The sequence below is a fragment of the Hemicordylus capensis genome, chromosome 6 (assembly GCF_027244095.1).
Source record: "Hemicordylus capensis ecotype Gifberg chromosome 6, rHemCap1.1.pri, whole genome shotgun sequence".
Lineage (NCBI taxonomy): Eukaryota > Metazoa > Chordata > Lepidosauria > Squamata > Cordylidae > Hemicordylus > Hemicordylus capensis.
The window spans coordinates 171,057,368-171,080,791 of NC_069662.1; the positions used below are offsets into that span (position 1 = coordinate 171,057,368).

Below are 23,424 nucleotides of genomic sequence, written 5' to 3' on the forward strand. Positions count from 1 at the left end.
CTCTCCCCCCTTGGAAGACAAGGTGCCTGTTTGCTCAGTTAGCAGAGGAGATTCTTCTTCACAGGGATTAACCCCTTGGAGGGGGGGATCTGGGCCAAGACCCCACCAGCCCCAGCCTGCCTGGCTTCCCAGCAGTGGCCCCAGAGCCCCAACCCAGTGGCCCCCAGGCTCCTCTGCTGGCCCTTCCTCCTTGCCCAGGTCACAGGTCTGGCCCTGAAATGATGGTTTAGGGGCAGGACGGTGCTGGATGACGTGCAGCGCCTGGAAGTGAAGGTGAGCCCCCAGCCTCAGTCCACCACCACTGCTGGAGTTGGGGCCAGGGTCTCCCCCCCCCCAGCATTTAAATGGCTGTGGAGGGTCCAGCAAGGGGTTAGGTGGCCGGTGGAGAGGCCAGCAGCCCAGGCAGCCTCTTGGCTCAGGAGTCACAGATGCATCCTCTGTACTATTGAAAGTGTTTGGGAAGGGTGGGGGGTTGCAGCCCCTGGCCTGGACACAAGGCTTTAAAATGCCCCCCCTCCCTGAGGCTCATCCTAAATTATTTTTTTAAAGGTTTTGTAAACTGGGGACAGTGCAAGGCATTGAATGGTACAAGAGAGAGATGTGGTTCTGGTCGCTCCAGGTCTTCACACTCACATCAGTTTCGGAGGAGGAATACAACTGAAGGAAGCCCGGGCGGGTGCGCGGCTGGGGGAGTCAGTCATGTGACCTGCCTCTGGGGGCCCCCAAGGCAGTGGGCCCCCAGACAACTGTCTCCCCTGGCCCGATTATAGTTCTGCCTACCTTTGCTAATTGCACAGCAGGGAAATGACTTGACTAGTGAGCCAGAGGTTGCTGGCTCAAATCCCTGCTGGTAGGTATGTTTCCCAGACTAGGTGGGAAATACCTTTATTGGGCAGGAGTGATACAGGGAGATGCTGCAAGGCATCATCCCATACTGTGCAGGAGGAGGCCATGGTCAACCTGTCCTGTATTCCACCAAAGACCACCACCAGGCTCTGTGAGCGCCAGAAATTGACACAACCTTTTGCCAAGACAGGAGTGAACGTACTAAGGCGAGCACTGCAGCAGGGGGTCAGAAATGGCCCAGCATTACCTGAGGCCTTGGAAGCCTCCAAGCAGCATCCCTTCCCTTCCCACTTCTGCAGCATCAGGCTGGGTTCTTGGCCCAGGGAGGAGGACCAGCAGCTCTCCCCTGCATCTCTGGCAGGCCCTTTGGAGGCCCCATAGGCAGTCAAAGAAGGGTCCCTGCTAGCAGGAATGAAGTGCAGAGGGAAGGAGAACAGGAGAATGCACGCGAGAAGGGCTGGTGCCTCACAGCAGGAGCTGAGCACCTGCACGGAGGGAGCTGCTCTTTAGCGCCGCCACCAGGGGTGGCGGGGAGGAATATTGCAACGGCCAGCTCTGCAGGAGTCGGTGGACCAACTCCTGGTGGACCAAGGAGCCGAGGCACAGCTGCCCCTGCTTCCCAGCAGCAGCTCAAGTTGCTCCTCTCTCTGCTGGCTGGTTCGTCAGGTGGAGCTGTGCAGCTCTACCTGACGAATGGCAGCCTGCAGGCAGCCCAGCAGAAGAGCCACCCCAGCTGCTGCTGGGAAGTAGAGGCAGCAGCAGCAGCCCCCCCCCGGGCACCCCCCCCCCCCCGCTCCTGCCAGCTGTAGTCCTCTTGGGCCTCAGGCTGAACAGCACGGAGCTCGAGCTGAGGTTGCCGAGGCCAGGTGAGCAGCGTCCTTGCTCTGCAAAGTGGCCGCCTGCCTGTGGCGCTCCGAGCCCAGAAGGCGCACAGAGAGCCGCTGGGCCAGCGGTTCGGGGCTGGGGGCACAGGAGACTGCGGCATGGAGGCGAGGAGGCGGCCCTGAGACCGGTGCCCGGCCCGCCCCCCGCGGAAGGAAGGCGTTGGAGGAGCCTACTTTCTATGTAGCAGGAGGTGACCCCGGGGAGCGGGGCGTGCCTGGCCGAGGCAGGCCCAGCGGGCAGAATGGTGCTGGGCCGTCCGGCGCCCTCGCGGGGGGGAGAGCAGCAGCAGCAGCAGCACGACCCGTCGGGAGAGACGGGCGGCGGGGGCGCTTCCCGGCGAAGAAGTCGGGCCGCTGGTTGGCTGCATCGGCGAGTGCCGGGGAAGAGAGGCGCAAAGGTCCAGCTGCCGAGCGAGCGCGTCCCGCGGAGGGCCCGGGGAAGGTATATCCCGCCTTCCCACTAAAGAGCCCCGCAGGTGGTGTGCGGGGAAAGCGGCCTCCTCCGTCCGCTCGGGGAGACGGCGGCTCCTCCTGGTCGCGCAGGGCGGCGGTCTAAACAGAAGCACGTGCAGGGCTCCAGCCGCTGGAGGCCGGTCCCTGCTCCCCGCCCCAAGGGGGCTCCCGCTGGAGACGGGACGGAGGCAGCAGTCGCCGCCGCCGCCGCCGCCGCCGCCGCTCTGACGACCGACCCCTCCGTCAGGAGGGCACCCCGGCTGGCCAGCCGAGGTCAGGCTCTGCCGCGGGGCGGGGGCTGAGCAAGAGCTGCTCGGGGCTGGCTAGGCTGCCCCCTGCCCCGACGACACCACCCTGCGTGGACAGTCGGCTTGCCCACGTGCGGGGAAGGGGCGGCCGTCTCCCTGCCTTGCCCACGGCTGCTGCCCGGGGTCCTTGCGGCCTGCAGAAGCCGAGCTGGCACCTCCCTGCTCCCCCGGGCGCCTGCTGCTGCCCTGCCCGCCCCCGCCCCCCCGCCAGGTGTCTTTGGGACAGGCTGGGCATGGCTGCAGCCAGGGGTCACCGCTGCCCTGGGTCTGGCCCAGCAGCGACTCCTGAGACAGGTCGGGGGCTGGTGCCCCGGGGTGGCCAGTAGGCCAGAGCCCCAGTCTGGCTCGGGGGGCAGCCACCCATTGCTCCCAGCCTTGGCTGGCCCGGCGGGAGGCGGGGGGGGCGGTCCTCCGCAGCTGCCTCGCCCGGCTCCCTTGTTCTCTCTCTCCTCCCGCTTTGCGGAGGCTCTTCTGAGCCGGAGGAGACAGACCCCCGACGGGCCCGGGTGCTGCTCGGCTCTTCCCCGCCAGCGCAGCCGCCGCTGGGGTGCTGAGAGGAGGCGGCGGCGGCAGCGGCGGCGGCGGCAGCAGCGAAGGAGCAGGCGGCCGTGGATGTGGGCGGGGGAGCGCGCGCGAGAACCTCCCCTGAGCATGTTCCGAGTCGGGAGAGCAGCAGACTGCTAAGCAGGCAGCCGGAGGAGCGAGCCGAGCCGGGGCCGGAGCCGGAGCCAGGCAGCAGAGACCGCCGCGGCGGCGGCAGCAGTAGTAGCAGCAGCACTGACGGCCCCCTGCGCCGCCGCCGCCGCCGCCGCCACGCTCCTCCTCGGTCTCCTGGCGCCTCGCCGGGCTCCTTCCAGGGAGCGGGGAGCCGGGCCGCTTGTCTGCAGCGTTAGCCGCTGGGGCGCCTCTGCCAGGGCCGCCTCCCACCCGCCGCCTGGTGAGCTGGGGGGCAGCCGTGGCCAACGTCCGCCGCCAGTGAAGGGACCACGGCGGGCGCCGGCGAGGGGCCCGGCCGCCGAGGCATGGGGGGCTGCCGGCAGCAGAGCTCCCCCAGGCAGAGCCAGGCCCGGGGCTCGCGCTGCTGCTGCTGCTGCTGCGTGGGCTGAGACCCCCAGCCAGCCATGAAGGCGATGTCCGAGGGCGCCGGCGGCGGCAGCAGCAGCAGCAGCGGGGCGGAGGGGCGGCTGTCCAGCCTGCAGGTGTTCGCCAGCGCCTCCTCCCTGCACGGCCTGAGGCACGTCTTCGCCTACGGGGCGCTGTCCTTGCGGCGCCTGCTCTGGGCCCTCTTCTTCCTGGGCTCGCTGGCGCTGCTGGCGCTGGTGTGCGTCGAGCGCCTGGCCTACTTCTTCACCTACCCGCACGTCACCAAGCTGGACGAGGTGGCCGCCCCCAACCTCACCTTCCCGGCGGTCACCATCTGCAACCTGAACGAGTTCCGCTTCTCCAAGATCACCCGCAACGACCTCTACCACGTGGGCGACCTGCTGGCCCTGCTGGACTCCCGCTACGAGGTCAGCAACGCCCACCTGGCCGACCCCGAGACGCTGGCAGCCCTGCGGGAGAAGGCCAACTTCCGCGGCTTCAAGGCCCGGCCCTTCGACATGGCCGAGTTCTACAACCGCACCGGCCACGACCTGGCCGAGATGCTCCTGCAGTGCAGCTTCCGGGGGGCCAACTGCAGCGCCCGCAACTTCAGCATGGTGAGTGCCAGTGGCGCGCGCGGGGGCGGGGGGGGGCTCCCATGCTTCCCCACCCCACCCCACCCCAGCGCAGGCAGGCAGGCAGCAGAGGGCACCACCTGCCCGCCAGGTGGGTCCAGGGGGCAGGGGCATGGAGTTCTGGCCCCCCTTCCCTTGCAGGCAGCAGGAGGCTGTCCTGGGAGGACGGAGCCGGGAAGGGAGCCCTGCGGCCCAGCCCTGACTTGGGCAAGGGGAGAGAAAGAGGGCCTGGCAGGACTCCCACCCCTGGTCTGGACTGAGAGCAGAGGCGGAGAGTGCAAAGCCCCGAGTGAAGGAGGGCTTCTTCCTCACCAGCTGGGATGAGCCGGTGGAACTCATGGGCAGCAGCAGTAGAACTCCTTTGCTGACTAAGGTGTGTGGCTTGGGGGGGCTCGAGCAGGTAGTGGGTGTGTACGTGTGGGTGGAGAGCAGACCAAGAGGTGCCACGGCAGCCTGCTTGACTACTGAGCCTCCACACACACACACCCCTTGCTAGTTCCCCAGGCCTGTGCCTTGCGCTGGCCGCTCGTGGGCCAGTTGTGGCCACTTCAGGGGGGCTGGTGCTTCTGTGGTGCTCTGGAAGCAGCAGGACACATGTGAGGCCAGCAAGGAGAGCCTTCTTGGAAGCGGGGCCCCCCTCCCCGCCCCCCTGCTCCCAGCAGCCCGAATCACTGGTCAGCTTCGTGTGGCAACCTGCGTGGCCCCCTCCTCTTTGGAACGGGCCGTCCCTGAGGCAGAACCACAGAAGCTCTTGGGCGCTTTCTCCTGGGACTGCCATTGCTTCCCTGAGCTGCTAGCTGGCTCCCTGCTCCTTCCCTTGTGGGTGCGGGGGAGAACTTCTCCTCCCACTCCTGCCACAAAATCCTGGGGAATGGATAAACGCTTCCCCCCCCCTCCCAGCCATGCTGCCCCCTAGGGAGAGAGGTTTCCGCCCTCTGGCTCCCGCGTCTGCTGCGCCCCAGCTCCTACCCACCCTTGGCAGCTGCCTGCTCCCCTCGCAATGCAGAGGTGGGCCCAGAGTTGGCAGGCAGTGGCAGGAGACGGGCAGCAGCTCCTCACCTTGTCCCTGCTGGAGTTGGTCCCGTTTGCTGCCCGGCGGACAAGGGAGCGGGACGACCCTGCAGTGCGGGCCAAAGGTCTGTCAGCAGCAGCAGTCTTGGGCGCCTTTAGAATGGCCAGCCTGCAGGAAGCCCGGGAGAGAGGGGAGCCCCCTTGGGGCTGCCAGGAAGCCGAGGCAGCCGGGCCTCCTTGCTGGCCAGCCGCTCCTGCTTTGGGGTCAGTTTGTGGGGACTGTGGGATCTCCAAGGGGAATGGAGCTGGCTGGCTTTCCTTCTGCCCGTCCACAGTGGCAGCTGGGGGGCATCCTGCAGCTGGGTCCGAGGAGGTGCAGAGGAAGCAGGCAGGGCTGGGGGAGAGCCCCAGAGGTGTGTCTGGGAGGGGGAGCAAGCAGTGTGCCCGTGCACACCTGGGAGCCGGAGAGGCCTCCCTGGGTCAGCGATGGCACCCTCTGCCCTGCTCCCGAGGGTTCCTCTGGTATCGGATCTGATGTGCTGAAAATGGCACTAAACTCCCTTTCTTTGAAGGGCTGGGTGTGGCCCAGAGCCCAAGAGGCATGCAAAGGAGAGAGGCCGTGAGTCCCCTGCAAAGCTCTGCTTTCAAGCCCAGAGCTGGCCTTGCCGCTGCTGCCCCCTCCTTCCCTTGTGCCTGATGCTGCCTGGAAAGTGCCTGGCCAGACTCCACCCCAGCCGCCCCAGCCCACCTGCCTGGCAAGCCCCACAGGGACTCCGTCACCCAGTCTAGGCAGCAGCAGCAGCGGGGGGGGGCGGTCGATGGGGCCCCCTTCAGTCCTGCCTTTCAGATCATGACTTCTGGGCTGCCAGCAGAGAGTCTCTGTGGGGTGGGCCCAGTCGCTCCCAGTCCTGACAGTTCCTTGATTTATGGATGGATCCTCCCTGTTCAGCACCAGTCTACCTCTGATTAGAAGATTAGCTGGGGGGCAAGCAGCAGGCGCTGGGAATTGCCATCATGGGCTGCTCGTGAACTTCTGGAGGCATCAAAGTAAGCAGAGCCCTTTGGTCCAACCTGAAAGACCTTCTGCCGTCTGGGTGAAGGGAGCTGCTTTTGTGACTTGTGTCTCCTTGTCTAAGCAGGGTCTGCCCTGGTTGCATATGAAAGGAACCCTAGAGATTCCCCTCAGGGGATGGAGCCAGCGCTCTGGGAAGAGCCTCTAGGTTCCCAGTCCCCTCCCTGGCGGCAGCACCTCCAAAGGAGGGCTGAGAGAGAGACTCCTGCCTGCAACCTGGGAGAAGCCGCTGCCAGTCTGTGTAGACAACACCGAGCTAGATAAGCCAAGGGTCTGACTCCGTATGTGGCCGCTTCCTGTGTACCAAGCGGAGCAGGCCCTGCACAGCTCTCTGCAAGCTGCCTGGAGCTTAGGAGAGCGTTCAGACCTCCTCGGTCATCCACCTGACTATCGGCCGCCTGGAGCTTTGTGGGCCCTGTGCCTGCATTCAGGCCTCCTGCCCGCATCCTGCCCCACGGCCCGCCCAGCACCCCACCCTTGATCAGTGGCCTCTCTCCCCCTTCAGCTGCTGCTGCTGCTGCTGCATCCCGGGATGTCATTTGGCCGCCTGTCTCCTTGGCACCCGTTGCCTTGACAGCATCCACTCCTTCCTTCTGTTGCCATAGCGATTCTTCCCAGTCTGGAGGCAGCTGCGCTGGTTGCCATGGCAGCATCTGCTCCCTGCCTTTGGCCAGAGTCACTGCGGAGGGAGGGTCTTCTCTGTGGGGAGGGGGGCGGAAGAGCACCCCAGGCACGGGGCCCCCTTGCTCCCCCTGGCAGCTCCCCAAACGTTCCAGGAGCCCTCTGTGGGGCTGGGGCCCAGACGCCCTCCTGAGCGGAGGAAGAAGCGAAGCACACACCCCCCCCAACTCAGCTCTCCTGCCCCCAGAAGCTTTCTCTGGGCGGCCTCCGGCCTTCCCTTCCCGATGGCAGGCGCTGGGCTGGGGGGCTGCCGGGATCCCACTTGCTCTCAGCAAGGCAGGGCCCTCCCCGGGGCTCTGAGCGGGGCGTCGGTGCCGGCACACTGGCCCTGGGTCGCCTGGAGGCGGCGGTAAACGGGTCTCCTCCCGCACAAGGGAGCCCTTCCTGCCACACTGCCTGGCCCCGCCGGCTGGCCCTCCTGGGGCTTGAGCTGCCTGAATGCCCGGCACAGCCCACCCCTTCTGGAGCGGAAAGGCTCGGTCCGGGAGGTGGGCGTGGGAGGCCTCTGCGGGCGCGCGCATGCGTGTGGTTCATCAGCGGAGGAGGCGGTCCTGTCGAGACCTGAGCCGGCTGGAGTGTGTGAGGCCCAGAGGCCCACCCTCCGGGTGCCAGTCTGGGTGCCTTTGCCAGGCACCATCTTGCGGGCTGGCAGTGAGGAGCAGCAGGCATGCCCCCCACCCGAGCTCCTGGGGGAAGGCTGGGACTGAAGTGCAGGGGGCAGGAAGGGGCAGGACGGCTTCGGTGATGAACCTGGCATGGGGGGGGGCGGGGTGAATGGGAGTCCCCGCTGGCACATCAGGCTGCAGGCTGGCTTAATGTTGGCTGCTTGGCCCATGGGGCAAACAGGTCTGCTGCTTGGGCCAGAAACCGAAACCGCCCCTCCTGCCCTCCTGGCATACCTCTGGGAGTGCCCACGCAGCCCATGCCGGCTGCTCCCTTTGCCTGCTGCTTGCCCCTGGGCCCAGAGTCCCTCTGCCACCGCCGCTGCCACCGCCAGGACAGGATGCTCGTAGGAGGCCCCTCCCCTGCTTCTCCGCCTCCCTCGGTCACCTGCCTGGCCTCTCCCTCCTCCTCCTCCCCCCCCCCGGGATCAGCTGCCCTGGACAGCCGTCCCTCTGCCTCCGGCTCCTGCAGGCTCCTGCAACACAATCCGCCCGGCGGCTGGTGGCACAGCAGAGAGCTGCTCTGCCTTCTTCTGGGTCCCGCAAAGCAGGGAGAGGCCATGAAGGAGCCCGGGGAGGAGGAGGCGGCGGCAGCGGCTCCCAAGGCCACTGACCTGGTGGCCTTTGCCGGCAGCTGCACCCTCCACGGCCTCAGCCACGTCTTCCTGCCCGGGCCGCTCACGCCGCGCCGCGTGACCTGGGCGGGGGCCGTCCTGACGGCCCTGGGGATCTTCCTGTACCAGGTGGCGGAGCGGGTCCAGTACTACAGGGAGTATCACCATGTCACCATGCTGGACGAGGAGGAGGGCGCCCTGCTCGTCTTCCCGGCCGTCACCCTCTGCAACTTCAACCGCATCCGCCAGTCCCAGCTGACCCGCAACGACCTCCACTGGCTCGGGCGGGAGCTGCTGGGGGTGGAGCTGCCCGACCACCCCCGGTACTGGCGGGCCCTGGGCCAGCCCGAGGCCCCCGGCTTCCTCCCCGGCACCAGCTTTGACATGGGGGACTTTGTGGAGCGGACGGGGCACCGCCTGGAGGAGATGCTCCTGGACTGCCGCTTCCGGGCCCGGGAGTGCGGCCCCCGGAACTTCACCACCGTGAGTCCTCCCCAGACAGGCCTGGCCGCTGCTGCCCAGCCCAGCCCTGCCGAGCACCCAGGCGGGCAGCTGCCTCGGCGCCCCCCCCCCTTCAGTCCTCCTGCCTGCAGCTCTCAGAGCATGCGCTTGGGGCTTCTGCGCCCTCCGGCCTGGGCCAGGAGCCCAGGGCTACTGCCGCACCTCTGCTCTCCCCCAGCAGCACAGCCAGGGCCACGCCTGCTCCTAGGAAAGGCCCCTCGGCTGCCCCTGCCTGGACACTCTTCAGAGCTGGGGGTGCTGCTTAGAAAGGGCTGGGGCCTGTTGAGCTGGCTGCGCTCCATTCTAAGCGGCCTCAGGCACCATTCAGACTCAGTCTTAGGGACAGAGGAAGCTGCCTTATACTGAGTCAGACCACTAGTCCACCTCGCTCAGTATTGTTTACACAGGCTGGCAGCGGCTGCAGGCAGGAGTCTCCCTCAGCCCTCTCTGCAGATGCCAAGGAGGGAACTTGGAACCTTCTGCATGCAAGCCGGCAGGTGAGCTTCTTCCCAGAGTGGCCCCTTTGCCGAAGAGGAATCTCTTGCAGTGCTCACACTTGGAGTCTCCCATCCAAATACAAACCAGGGCAGACCTTGTTTAGCAAAGGGGACAATTCCTGCTTGTGACCACAAGGCCAGCTAGCTGTCCTCTTCTCTTTTGTCTCCTGCTTGCTCACAGGGCCTGGGGAGGGGGCCGGGCAGTTAGGAAAGAAGGCCCCCTCCTCCCGCATTTCTCCCCCCTTAATTTTCCACATTAACTTCTTAAGAAAAGGAGAGCAAAGCCGGGAGCGTTGCGGTTCTAGTGCGCCCACTGGTGGCCGAGGACGGAATCAGACCCTAGTGGTGTTTCTGCTTCGCCTGGAGTTGGGGCCGTGAGGTCTGAGCGGAGGGGAGCGAGGATGGGATTCCTCCTCCCCCCCCACCTCTCCTGGATGATGATGCCTCTCTTGAGCGGGGGTGGGGGGCACAGGGGAGGCGGCCCCTTAGAAGGTGCCAGGGTGCTGCTGCCCTTCCCCCTCCCAGCCCCCTCCCCCCCTCGCGGAGTGTCCCTCCCACTCGTCCCCGTCCCCCCAAGGCTGCTCTGGTTTCACCTCGCAGAGCTCTCGGCTGCCTGCCCTGCAGCTGGGCCAGCATGTCCAGCGGGAGCCGATGCCAAGTCGGCGTAATCTGACCCTGCCACTAATGGCGGGGGGGGGGGCTGAGGTGTGTTGAGCTGGTGGCATAATAAAAGCTGCCACCAGGGAGTATTGAGGGAGGACCCCCCCCTCAGAATCTGGCAGAGGTGTGAGGGGAGGCCCAGTTTCCAGACACAGAATTGGCCACCCTGAGGCCATCTAGTCCAGCCCTGAAGGAAATGCCCATTTCCTTTCTCTCTCCCCCCCCAACCCTGCCCTTCTCCTGAGCGATCCAGTTCCCTGCAGGGCCAACCGAGAGCTGGTCCTCAGCAGGGGGAGGACACCTGCAAGTCAGATGGCTTCAGGGGCCTCCCACAAGCCAGCCGGCCAGTTGGCTGCATCAGGGAGAGGAGGGGCAGGCAGCCGACCAGCCTGCTGAGCTATGCATGAGGCAGGACTGAGCCCCCGCATCACCCCCGCCACCACCACCCCTTTCCAGTGCTGAAGCTCTGTTCCTGTACTTGGGAAGCAATGAGCCCATAATGCTGGGCATGCCGGCCAAGTGGCTAGGCAGCGGAGCTGGCGGGCCCTGGCCTGGCTCTCCCCCCCCCCGCCACAGGCTCACGGGGGGGGGGGGGCTCTTGGTCTTCTCTCCGAGCTGCCATCCCAGAGCCAGGGCCGGGGAGAGGCTGGCCGGCCAGCCAGCCAGCCTGCATCCTGGAAACTGGTGTGGTGGCCTGATTTGGAAGAGCTCTGCCCTGCGCCTCCTCCAGGCCAAGAGGGCAAGCACTGCCCCCCTTCCCCAGGCGGGTGGATCTGGCTGGCCTGCCGGGCTCCTTGGAACAACGGCCAAGAGAAGGTCCCTGCAGGCGCTGGCGCCTCGGAGCTGCTGTCCGGCGGGCCGGTTCTGCTCGGGGAAGGGCCCAGCCTGGAGCCGGCCTCCTCGGCAGCCCCCAGCTGTTTTCCCCTCTGCAGGCTCCGGTCAGGAAAGCAACGAGGGGCACCATCCCTGGAATCTCTCCCCCCCCCCCCACGTGCCCCTCTTGCCGCTGGAAGCAGCAGGTTGGCTCAGGCAGGCAAAGCGGGATGCAGAGGAGATCCACACCCAGCGCCAGGCAGGTCAGCGAGGACTGGAGGCCTCCGGGGCCTGGAAGCCCCCCCCCGGAGCAGCAGGGAGGTGGGGGCAGTCTTGATGCCCCCTTCTCTGTTCGCAGCAGGTGGTGCTTGTGGCTGAAGCGGGTGCGCCTCTCTGCACCTCTCCCATCGGCCTTGGATTGGGCCCTGCGGCTGCTGTGAAAAAGGCCCCACTCGGTCCCAATCCTCCGGGCTCTGCTTCCTCAGCTGGCCTCTGCCCCGTGGTTGCGTCAGGCTTGCCTGCTGCCAATGGGGCAGAAATGACTTGGGGTGGAAAGGTTGTGCAGACGGTTTGACTGTGCCGGATAGGTGCAAAGCAGATAACTTGAAAGAGGTGATTCGGCCGAGATGATCCGCTGGGTTTCTGAGAAGGTTTGCAGCAGCAGCCGTCCCGTCCCCCCCCCCCACCGCTCCAGGACGGGACGCCCGGCTGCCCTTAAAAGCTGCTGCTCCCCCCCAACCCCCTCCTTTTTGAATGTTCCTGGGAAGGAGCCCAGGAGCTGAGAGAGGCCGAGGAGCAAGTCCCCAGTGGCATGTGGGGGGGGAGGTCGTCAGGCGGGGCTGGCCCTGGCGGAGCTCCCCACCTGCCTCTCTGCCCGCTCCGTCTGGCCTGGGGAGCTGGCAACCCTGGGCCTGCCTGACAGGGCTGTTGTGGGGCCAGCTGAGATGGCAGGGGTGGGCCCGGAAGCCCTGAGGACAGCCTGAGTGGCGCCCTTCTCTGCCCTCCCCCCTCGCAGACCTTCACCCGCTTGGGCAAGTGCTACACCTTCAACTCGGGCGCCCCCGGCTACGAACTGCTCACGACGGTCAAGGGCGGCACCGGCAACGGGCTGGAGCTGATGCTGAACATCCAGCAGGATGAGTACCTGCCTGTTTGGGGAGACACAGGTGAGGAGCCAGCTGGGCACCCCTGGGGCCGGGGCTGCTGCAGGGACCTCTGGTGAGGCCTGGCCAGCACCCTCCGCAACCCGCCCTCAGATCCCCCAGGGTGGAGCGGGGCTGCTCTTTCTTCTGCCTGGCCCCCTGTTGCTGTCGATGACACCAGTTCCCGTGCCTGCCCTGCTGTGGATGGAGAAGTGGGGGGTGGGGGGGGTGGAGCAGGGCCTGGGACTTCTCTGCTGCTGCTGCTGCTCCCCCCCCGCCTGCATGCGGCACCAAAGGGGGAGTCAGACAGCGGGAAATCAAGGGGGTGGGGGGTGGGTCTGTGCAGCCTGCCCTTGCTGTGGGGCAGCCTGCACCCCAGCGTTGGCTGCGGCTTCTCTCTGCCGCCTTGCCTGGCATCCCTGCAGGTAGGCAGGGGAGCCATCAGAAGAAGGACTGGCCCTGCCCCCTGTGATTGCTCGATCAGAACTTCACTTGTATGGCTGCTCCAGAACGTTGTTCTGGATGGCTTGCAAAATAAGCCATGGGAGGAAACATACAGGTCAAAACACATTAAAGCCAGCAAAAACGACGGTGACATACAAAAACAAATTTTACAAGCCTGGGTGAGTGGGATGGACTGCAGGTTACTCTATGCTGGGATCTACCAGCGGGGAAATGACTTGACTAGCCAGCCAGAGGTTGCTGGTTCAAATCCCCACTGGTGTGTTTCCCGGACTGTGGGAAACCCCTATAGTGGGCAGCAGCGATAGAGGAAGATGCTGAAAGGCATCATCTCACACTGAGCGGGAGATGGCCATGGTCAACCCCTCCTGTATTTTACCAAAGACAGCCACAGGCATCGACACCGACTCGACAGCAGACTTTACCTTTTACCCTCAGTAGAGAGATTGCTCTGATCCCAATCTAGGAGCACACCACTCCTTCGAGGTAGGCTGCCACAAGTTGAAGACTGATCTCTAGCCACTGGCCTGGCTTCAATGTCCAAGAACTGTGTGGCTGGGGGCTTGCAGGCACTGTGCAGCCGGAGCCCACCCAGACTCTGTCTCTCCAGGACTCTGTGCCTGATTTTCCCCAGCCTCCTCCCACCCACCCCTCTCTCTCTACACACACACACACACACACACACACACACACACACACACACACACACACACACACACACACAGAATGTCCCAAGAGTTCTTTTTAAACAATCCAATCAGTACAACACAAAGTTGCCTCCATTTTTCAAAGTTTCGCTTCCCTCCAAAATTAGAGTTCTTTCTCAATGTGAAACTTTTTTTAAAAAAGGAACCTTTGACCCTGCCAGTTTTTCCATGCATAGGGATTTGCAAGCATATTAACACAGAAATCCTAGTTTTGCACGGAACCCTCCAGGACCTTTTAAACCAGACTGAAGCCTCAGGATACGGAATGTATTAAGTAGGCAAGAGTTGCACACAGAATAAGGAATTGGGGAAAACGGAGTAAAGAGAGGCACAAAGGAATTTAAAAAAATATTCCATAGATTAATTACGCACTGTAATTAAGCACTTCCTAATTTTCCTGGCCGTCAGTTTCATGGGATGACCCCTGGTTCTAGTGTTGTGTGGGAGGGAAAAGAATTTCTCTCCACTTTCTCCACACCATGCATGATTTTACAGACCTCTATCATGTCTCCCTGCAGTCGGCTTTTTCCTAAACTAAATAGCCCCAGGTGGTGTAGCCTTGCCTCATAAGGAAGGTGCTCCAGGCCCCTGATCATTCTGGTTGCCCTCTTCTGCACCTTCTCCAGTTCTACAATGTCCTTTAGATACATTGACCAGAACTGTACACAGTGCTCCAGATGTGGCCACACCATAGATTTGGATAAGGGCATTATAATATGAGCAGTTATATTTTCAGTTCCCTTCCTAATGATCCCCAGCACAGAGTTTTTCACAGCTGCTGCTCACTGCTGACACTTTCAGTGGGCTGTCCACCAGGTGCCCAAGCAGTAACCCCTCAAGATTATGGATGAGAGAGTCACAATCTCTCTAGCATCTTGCTTGCTGGGCACTAGTAGCAACTGGTGCCGTGGTGCCTGGATGCTGGCAACTTATGACAAAATGGGGGGGGGACACTGGGCCCCTATTTTATAGTGATTAAAGAGGGTGGAGGCTCCTCATGCTTCCAGCGCTGGTATCCGGTGGAAAGAGCCAGTGCAGATCTGACGCCATGTTGGTCTTAGGCTAAGGCAGGGTTGAGGTTTCCCCTCCACACTGGAGGTTCCTCCTCCTTCATGGGTCTGGACTTCTGTGTCAGGGGTGTGCACAGAACCATTTATTGCAGTTTGGTTCAATTCAAACCAGTTCGACTCAGTTATGGCTATGCTTGCAAAGAGGAATCCAGTGGGGAAACAACAAGAGCAAATATTTATATATACTGCTTTTCAACAAAAGTTTCCAAAGCTGTTTACAGAGAGAGAGAGAGAGAGACATACATACATACATACATACATACGTACATACATACGATGGCTCCCTGTCCCCAGAGGGCTCACGATCTAAAAGGAAATATAAGAGAGACGCCAGCAACAGTCACTGGAGGTCCTGTGCTGGGGGTGGAGAGGGGGGGCCAGTTACTCTCCCCCTGCTCAATAAAGAGCATCACCACTTTAAAAAGGTGCCTCTTGGCCCAGTGAGCAGCAGGGGCTTCTGAAGAGCCTTCCCAGTCTGGCAGCAGCCATAGCGCCGCTCTTTGGAGGCCACCGGTGCTCCCCAGCAGCCTGCCTGCCTGGCTCCAAGATTGACTGGCCTCCACTCATCACCTTGAACTGGTTCGTGCAGACCCCTGTTACCCGTCTAAAGGCACTTCTGGTTTGAGCTGGTCCCCTATCATCACAAGTTCTAGTAAGGACTAATCTGCCTACTTGCCTTTGACGTCTCTACAACTGTACTCAATTTGGTTCAAATCACAAGTTAGCCCATTTGCACCTCAAAAGTGTATGTGTCCGCCATCTTGAATTGGGGTGGATTACAACATCACAAACTATGCCATTGAGGTGCCCCTGTGTGTCATTCACTACAACTGTCACTAATTTGGTCCAAATTGGTTAGACAGTCCTCAAGTCAGTGCCCTTGTGCCTCAAACATTCATGCGTCTGCCATTTTGAATTGGGGTGGATGTCCTCATCACAAGCTACGCTGCTGAGGTGTCCCTACAACTCTACCCGATTTGGTTCATGTTGGTCCAGGCATTGTGAATTTGATGGGAGAGACACGTGTGCGCACACACACACGCACACACACAGAATGGTGGAAAACAGGCTACATGGGAGTGAAGACTAGAGCGTGATGGCCCTCTGCCTTCAGTGGCAAAAAGCAAGGATTGTCCTCACTCCAGAGCGCCCAGGGTGGAGTGGAAGACATTCTCCAACTAAGATGGAGGGCTGTGTTGCCTCCCAGTGAGGAAGAAGCTTCTCTCTCTCTCTCTCTCTCTCACTGGCATGGCACATGCAGAGCTGTGGTGGGCAGAAGGGTGGGGCTTGTGGGCGCCCACCCCCTGGGCCCAGCCCCAGGCAGGGCGAGCAGCAGGATGCCCGGGGCCAGGGGCCAAAAGCCCTCACGGGAGTCCTTGTGCATTGCAGACGAGACCTCCTATGAAGCGGGTGTGAAGGTGCAGATCCACAGCCAGGACGAGCCCCCCTCCATTGACCAGCTGGGCTTCGGCGTGGCCCCCGGCTTCCAGACCTTCGTCTCCTGCCAGCAGCAGCGGGTACCAGAGCCCCTCTCCTCTGCAGTGGCAATGCTGCCCCCCACGCCTTGGAATCCCAACACCCCAGGGGCCAGCTCAGCACTGCCTTGGGGGGCCGAGAGGAGGGCTGGGGAGGGGGGCTGCCTGGCTCCCTGGGGTGGGCGGAGGCTGACCTCTGACTCCCCCGCTTTGCCGCCGCAGCTCCTCTACCTCCCCCCGCCGTGGGGCGACTGCCGGTCTGGTCGCATTGAGTCTGCCTTCTTCACCAACTACAGCATGGCCGCCTGCCGCATCGACTGCGAGACGCGCTACCTGGCGGAGAACTGCAACTGCCGCATGGTGCACATGCCAGGTCAGGCACAGCCGGGGAGCGGGAGGGGCGGGGGGGGGGCTTCCTTCTGCCATGGCTTGCCTTTGCCACCAGAGGCCCCTGTGGCGCCCCCTCTTGACGGTAACAGGAGCTGCAGCCGGAGGGGGCAGAGCAGAGCAGAGCAGAGCAGCCCTGCTGGACCAGGCCCAAGGAAGCCCCTCTGGGAAGCAGCCCACCGGCAAGAGGGGAGGTCAGGCTCCCCTGCAACTGGTATTCATGGGCATCCTGCCTCTGAGTCTGGAGGTGGCCCACAGCCATCAAGGAGAGACCTGCCCTCCATGAATTGGTCTAAGCCCTTCCTAAAGCCTCCCAAGCTGGTGGCCATCACCACATCCCCTGGCAGAGCAGTCCATGGATCAATCAGGCCCTGTGGGTCTTGCCTTTCCTGCAACATAGGAACATAGGAACCTGCCATAGACTGAGTCAGACCCTTGGTCCTTCTAGCTCAGGATTGTCTTCACAGAGTGGCAGCGACTTCTCCAAGGTTGCAGGCAGGAGTCTCTCTCAGCCCTATCTTGGAGATGGAGCCAGGGAGGGAACTTGCAACCTTCTGCTCTTCCCAGAGCGGCTTCATCCCCCTAAGGGGAATCTCTTCCAGTGCTCACACTTCTAGTCTCCCTTTCATATGCAACCAGGGTGGACCCTGCTTAGCTATGGGGACAAGTCATGCTTGCTACCACAAGACCAGCTCTTCTCTCCTTCCTGGCATTCCAGTTGTTGTATTGTGAGAGAGGAGAAAGAACAGAGCTGCAGGAACCCCCCTCGCCTTGGGGCCCGCCCTGCCTCCACACCCCTCTTCCCGTGATGGCCTGCTCCCCTTTGAGGCTCATGGGGCAAGGAGGAGCCTGTCCCCAGTGCCAGGTCCCTCCATGTGCCAGGAGCAGGCGGCCTCCTCCCAAATAAAGCTTGCAGAACAGCTTACAGCGGGTGAGAGGAGAGGCCCCTGCCCCGCGGAGTTTACAATCTGAGACGAGACTCTGGAAACATGGCATTGTACATGTGGACAAAGGTCTCAGATAGATCCATGTAGTTATTCCCACAAACCAGGGCCCTACCCGTGATGTGTCCAGTGTCCCCCCCATGCACAGTTATGCCCCCACCCACCCAAAAGCCGTCTAATGTATGAACCTCTCTAAAGAGGAAGGAAGTGGAGACAAAAGGGGGGGGTTCAGGCCAGCCTCCTTGTGGCAGTTGGAGGATCTGGGGCCTTCGGGGAGATGGGCAAGGCTTCGCCGGGGTGGTGGGTCTGGCGGGCGGAGGCAGGGGGAGCTTTGCAAGGCCTGGGTGCTGATCCCGAAGGTGGCTCCTGCAGGGCAGCGCTGGGGGCTGGGGGGGTCGGCCTTGGGGTGCGTGCCCCCCTTGGGCTCCCCACCGCCTGACCCTGTGTGTTCCTCACGGCCAGGGAATGCCAACATCTGCAGCCCGGAGCAGTACAAGGACTGCGCTGACCCCGCCCTGGGTAAGTGTGGCCTCCCGGCCTGCCCCCTGGGGGGGCGGGGGGGCTCTTTGCCCCGCCGTGGTGTCCCGGCTGAAGAGAGAGACGGTGCAGGGCGCGGCAAGGGGGCTTCTTCTGACCCCCGGCAGGCAGGCAGGCAGCCAACCTGGCCCTCTCCCGCTTCTCTCGCCCAGACTTCCTGGTGGAGAAGGACAACGAGTTCTGCACCTGCCAGACGCCCTGCGAGACGGTGCGTTACGGCAAGGAGCTCTCCGTGGTCAAGATCCCCAGCAAGGCCTCGGCCAAGTACTTGGCCAAGAAGTACAACCACAGCGAGCAATACATTGCGTGAGTGCCCCCCCCCACCGGCTGGCCCCTTCTGCTGCTGCTGCTGCTGCAGTACCGCCCCCCATGGAGAGCCGTGGCCGGATCCCCTCCCACAATGCTGAGCTCCTATTTCCAGAGGCTGGGGGGGGGGCCCAGAGGGGTGATCCTCCCTCCATGCCCCCCTTGGGAGCGTCGGGGGGGGGCTTCCCGTGAGCCCCCTCCCACAGGGCCCGCTGGCCCTCTCCTGCTTGGCTCTGTCGGACTGGCGTGTTCTCCCCCCCTTGTGCCCAGGGAGAACCTCCTGGTCCTGGACATCTTCTTTGAAGCGCTGAACTACGAGACCATTGAGCAGAAGAAGGCCTACGAGGTGGCCGGGCTGCTGGGTGAGTGGGGCGCAGCTGGGAGGAGCAGGCAGCACCCCCTCCCCGCAAGGGAGTCCTTGGGGGGGGGACGCACAGCGGGCTTGGCGGTGCCAACCGGCCCCCAGGCTTGAAGCCGCCACCTAGGTCCAGACCTCTGCCGCCCTGGAGACCGGAGGGTGGCCCAAGATCCACCTGGGGCCTCATGAGGCCTGAAAGGGGCAGGAGCTTCATTGGGTGCATGAAGTACGGAGGGGAAAGCAGCGAGGGGCCTGAGGCCGCGGAAGGCAGGAGGGGCTGGAGGAGGTCTGGGGCCTGTCCTTGCACGGCTCAAGTGGCTCCCAGGCAGCCAGCCAGCCAGCCAGCCAGCCAGCCAGTTTCCTCGCCTGGCAGGGCTCCTGGGAGTCCTCTTGTGGGTGACCTGAGCCTAATGCCCGGGTCCTGCACAGCTGCGGGGCACAGTCCAGCCCCAGCCCAGCGCCTTCCAGCCCCATGGCAGAGCCTGGGGTGTGGCTGCAATCCGTGGGCCCGGCCAGTGCTAAGGCGTGCCGGATCTTGCCCCTCGTGCTTTCAGGGCCCCAGCCCAGAGGCGGCTCTGTGGGCGGCTGGAGTGTCTTCTCGCCTCCCTTGGAATCAAAAGCCCGGCGCCGTTTCCAAGCCCAAGGCCCAGCAGCATTTGCAAGCAGAAGCGCAGCGCTGAGGGCGTCAGTCCGTCGCTCCTGTTGACTTCGCCTCTGCGCTGCTGAAGAAGGCCTGCTCTTGGCCCTGCCATTGCTGGGGGGGGCACGCGGGGAGGGGGCTTCCCCAGGTCAGGGCCTGTGCTGGCTCCCCCCCCCCCCGACGGGCATGAGCAACCCCCGGTTGTGCAGACTTCACAGACAAGGGGGGAAGTTTTCCTTAACCGAGAGAAGCCGTTGCTCTGGGTGGAGGGGAGGGGGGGGCCCTTCCCAAGGGGGCAGAGCGCCCCCACCCCCACCATCCAGGCACCTCCCCAAGCGCAGACGGGGCTCAGATTCATTGCACTGGGCAACTCCTCCCGCACCGGCCCCCAGCCAGACCCTCCGGGGCAAGCACTGGGCCAGCTGGGAGCGCGGATGGAGAAGCCGGACAGAGGGCCTGGGAGGGAAGCTGGGCCGATGAGCAGGAGTGGGGAGGGGCCACGAAGGGGAGGCAGCACCCGCAGGGGCTCAGGAGCACCCCTGGGACGAAGGGCGGGGTGGGGGGCAGGCACTCGTGCTCTTCTCGGCTCCCCCACTGAGCATGGGCTCCCTCTCTCCAGGGGACATTGGGGGCCAGATGGGCCTCTTCATCGGGGCCAGCCTGCTCACCATCCTGGAGATCTTCGACTACCTGTACGAGGTGAGTGGACGGTGGGACGGGGGGGGGGGGTCAGGGCTGCTCTCAGAGGGAAGACCTGGGTTCAAATCTCCCTGGAGCAGGGCAGGGGAGTGGCACTCCAGGAGGCCGTGGGGCCGGGCAGGAGGCCTCAGCCCTACTAGCTGGTGTGGCCCTCCGGCTAGGACCAGAACCACAACAGGGCTCTGCCTCCAGCTCCCACCGGCTGATGGTGGTGAAGCGCCTGGGGAGGTCCCGGTCCGGCCACAGGACTCCCTCCGTCTCTTTCCTGGCCAAGGAGGGGGCAGCCAGGGCTGCTGCTTCCCCTCGAGAGCAGCTGGGGAGCCGGGCTGGCAGAGGTCGGACTTGCCCCCCCCCCTGCCCTTCCATGAGAGAGGAGCCCCCCTCCCTCCCTCCCTGCCAGCACCCAGGCCCTTGGGGGAGCACTGCGGTCCGGGACGGGACGGCCTCCGTGCAGCTTGTCCCATCCTCCGGCAACACATGCCCTAGCGAGTCACACCTCGTGTCGAAGGCATGCACGGTCCGCTGCACACTCGCTGTCTGGTGCTCCCCTCCTGGGCTTGTGGCAGCCAGCATGAACGGCCCCCTTGGCTAAGCAGGGTCTGCCAGAGATGCCCCTGCGGGAGGGGGCTGCAGCTCAGTGGCGGAGGCCCTGCTTTGCGGGCAGCAGGGCCCAGGCCCCGTCCCTGGAAGCAGCAGCAGCAGCATCTCCGGGGAGCCTGAAAACATGGGAGAAGCCACTGCCAGTCCGTGCAGGGGGCTGACTCGCTATAGGGCAGGTTCCTGTGGGTACCCTGCATTTGAGGAGGCCTGTCCCCAGCTCCCCTTTGAAAAGCAATGAGCCACAGTCCTGCACACACAGAAACACGTCCAGACCCTGTACCCACATTGTGTTACAGAATGTCTGGCTATCGCGTTGCCAGCCCCCCCGGAATTCTGGGTATCACCTGGATTTCAAGCATCTCACCCGGATTGCTTCGCCCACTCCGATTCTCCCAGATTCCAGCTTTCATTTTAAAAAGAAGCAGCAGCAGCAGCTAAGCTCTAGCCCTTGTAGAAGCAGAGTTATGGAGCAAAACGCGCAGTCACTCTTCTGCTCCACTGCTAGACTTGGATTAAGAGAGGAAGGGGCTTCACTTCCACGAGTACAGCAGCCTCCTGAGGAATGTTGCCTTGTTTGTTATCGGCAGGGGATCTTTTCCAGGCAGTTGAGAGGACAGCTTGCTTTTGATCACTGCCTGCCTACCAGGCTGTGCATTATAACGTTTCAGGACTTGCTTGGCTTTACATTCTTTGCATGCCTACTTAGAAGTAAGCACCATTGGTTTCAATCAGATCTTCTCTCATGCTAGTCTATGACCATAATACAGATTGATTGATCTTCTCTCAAATAAATGTGTACAGAATTGCAGCCTTAATTAAAAAGCTGTGTGTTTTGTTGTTGTTGTTGGATTGCTGCTGTTAATATGTCAAGGAAAATGGTGAGGCAAAGATATCTTCCCCAACTATTGTTGGTAGATATCCAGAGCAAATACAAGTCAACTGGAAAGGGCAGCTGCTGATTTACATATGCAAACTGTTTGCAAGCCAATTTACATAATATGCAAATTAGGCACTCAGATTTGGAGACCCCAGAATATGGCAACCCTTTTTGGATAGGGCTCCAATCTGGAAAGGACCCATTGCAGTGGGCCAGCCAGAGCTCTGTCGGCAACACGTGTTTCGCAAACTGGCTAGTGGGTGGGGGCGGGAGGCACGTGTGCTAGGACTGCCTCGTGCTTAACAGCAGCAGACGCCCCCACTCTGTTCTCCCCTCCCTGGCAGGTGCTGCGGGATAAACTTCTCAGTTACTACCAGAGCAGGAAGCAGGTGGCCAGGAGCAACAGCGACAACCTGGTAATGTGGGACTCCCTCCCTCCCTCCCTCCTCCACCTGAGCACCTCCCCCCCTTCTGAGCAAGCAAGGGGAGGGGTGGGCAGGTCCGGGAAAGCCCCCTCCCTTGGGCTGTAACTGGGGGTAGCTGGGTAGAGTTTGCCCCGTTCCCAAAGAGGAGGGCCGGCTGGACCAGGGAGGCCTAGTGCCAGGGGGCTAACCTGAACGGAGGCCAAAGCTGCTGCTGCAGGCCCCTAAGCCTAGAGGACTGGGGGAAGTCTTCTGCACGCGCTCAGAGGCATGGTCTTCTTTCCTTGAGAGCGGGCCCCGGCTGTGGAACCAGGGCAAGGGCTCCACGCCAGAGTGAGAGGCCGCCTCCCTTGCACTCCCGTGGGGGGCCCCTTGCCTCGGCCTCATTGTCATTTCTGCACCCCCTTTTCTCCCCCTCCCCCCGGCTGCCCCACTTCCCTCCCTCTCTGTCTCCATGCTGCATCTCATCCGACCCAGGAGTACGCGGACCTCCCACGTGGCCCAGGCGGGCCCCTGCCCCGCCCACCCAGGTAGTGGCTCCCTTGCAGGCAGGTGGCTGGGGCGGCGGCGGCGGCGGCAGCAGCAGCAGCGGTTCCCTCGGCCTGGGCTGGGCAGCGGCAGCAGCAGCAGGGCTTGTGGGCCCGCTTGGGCAGCAGGCGGCGGGTCTGGCTGGGGCAAGGGCCACGCGGGGCCCCCCCTCCTCCCAAGGCTGAGCAGAGACTGACTGCAGGAGCCTGGCGGGGCCCAGCTCAGAAGAATGGGGCAGCCGGGAAGAGGGGCCTCCAGGAGGAGGAGGAGGGGGGGGCAGGAGCCAAGCCGGGGCCCTCTTGCTCCCAGGCGAGGCAACCTGCAGCAGGGCCGGCGGTCAGGTGTGGCCAGGCAGCTGAACTGCAGCTGGCCGGGAAGAGGCGGGGGGAGGGCAGAACCCAGAGGAGCCGAGGGGAGACCCCCACCCAGGCAGTCTGGCATGCAGGGGAGAGCCCAGCCCGTCGCCCGGGGAGACCCCGCAGGGGCTCGGAAGGGGGCTCCTCCTTGGCCAGGCAACAGCCCGCCCCACTGCTGCTGTGCTGCCAGCAGGGCGGGTGCCGAGTGGGTGCTCGGATGGGAAGGCCCCCGCCGCCCCCCCCCGATGCCCCTTCAGGCCCCTCGCCTCCCCCCCCATCCCAGCATTGCTGACGCGGGGGCTCCCTGCCCGGGGCCCTGCTGAGGAGGGACACCCTAACCCTAACCCTAACCCTCCCCAGCTGCCCCACCACTCACCCGCCCTCTCCCCCCCCTCTCTCCCCCCAGAGTGCCTGTCACACACTGCGGAGTCACTCGGAGAGTGTCGGATACACCCCGAACCTGCTACCTCGTCACGCGACTCTAGGCAACTTGGAGGAATTTGCTTGCTGAGGGGGGCGCCCCCCACACCGCCTCGCCAGGCTGGAAGGAGAGGCTTCTGTGCTGGGGGGATCTGGGAGGCAGGGCCCGGTGCCTCCGGAAGGGCTCGATCCAGGGCTCCTCTCACACGGCGGGGGGGGGGGAGGGAGGTGCCCTCATGTCAGCCCAAGGACAGGACAGGGGCTCCCCCCCCCCAAGCAGCACAGCATTAAAGTTAGCCCTGGCAGGATGCTTTGTTGTAGCATGTGGCCGTTATTTGGGGGGGGGGTCGCTCCTCCCTACTGCCTGACTGGCTCTCAGCCCCCAACTCAGGAAGGAGGAGGACACAGACTCTCCGCGGAGCCCCGGCAGGACAGACTCTCCTCTGTGGCCCCCGCATCAGGGCGGGCTCTTCTCCAGGAGCATCTCTGCCCATCGAGGCCCCCGCAGGACCCTGCTCTGGCTCCCTCCGTGTTCCTGCCAGGAGCCCCCTTCGCCCCCCTCCCGCCGCCCGTATGATTAAAGAGCTTCCTGGGCATAGCCGGCTTCTGTGTCTCCCACTAGCTGCTGGGGGGGGGGTTGCTTGGCACTGCACGGGGGGGAGGGGCCACACTGCCTCTTCTCTCTCTGGACCAATACCCCGGCCGCCCCCCCCGCAAGGATGACTGAACCGCGAGGCTGGTCTCCCTGGAAGCAGGAACGAGGGGTGTGTGGGT

General features: G+C 63.5%; 1 protein-coding gene across 8 annotated transcripts; it reads left to right on the forward strand.

Annotated features, from left to right (window-relative positions):
- Window positions 1-1,811: 1,811 nt before the first annotated feature.
- On the forward strand, window positions 1,812-23,246 carry ASIC3 (acid sensing ion channel subunit 3). Of its 8 annotated transcripts, XM_053260384.1 has the most exons (12): window positions 3,062-4,191; window positions 8,379-8,732; window positions 11,736-11,886; window positions 15,491-15,618; window positions 15,799-15,949; window positions 17,370-17,426; window positions 17,597-17,750; window positions 18,021-18,112; window positions 19,368-19,447; window positions 21,269-21,340; window positions 21,824-21,876; window positions 22,637-23,246. In XM_053260384.1, the coding sequence occupies exons 1-12, from the start codon at window positions 3,613-3,615 to the stop codon at window positions 22,713-22,715; spliced, it is 1,950 nt and encodes a 649-aa protein (XP_053116359.1). In that variant the 5' UTR covers window positions 3,062-3,612; the 3' UTR covers window positions 22,716-23,246. The 8 variants fall into 8 exon arrangements, with proteins under 8 accessions (XP_053116362.1, XP_053116365.1, XP_053116358.1 ...); XM_053260387.1 differs by lacking the exons at window positions 21,269-21,340; window positions 21,824-21,876; window positions 22,637-23,246 and adding exons at window positions 1,812-2,172; window positions 20,344-20,871 and having other exon boundaries at window positions 3,940-4,191; XM_053260385.1 differs by lacking the exon at window positions 21,824-21,876.
- The last annotated feature ends 178 nt before the right edge of the window (window positions 23,247-23,424 follow it).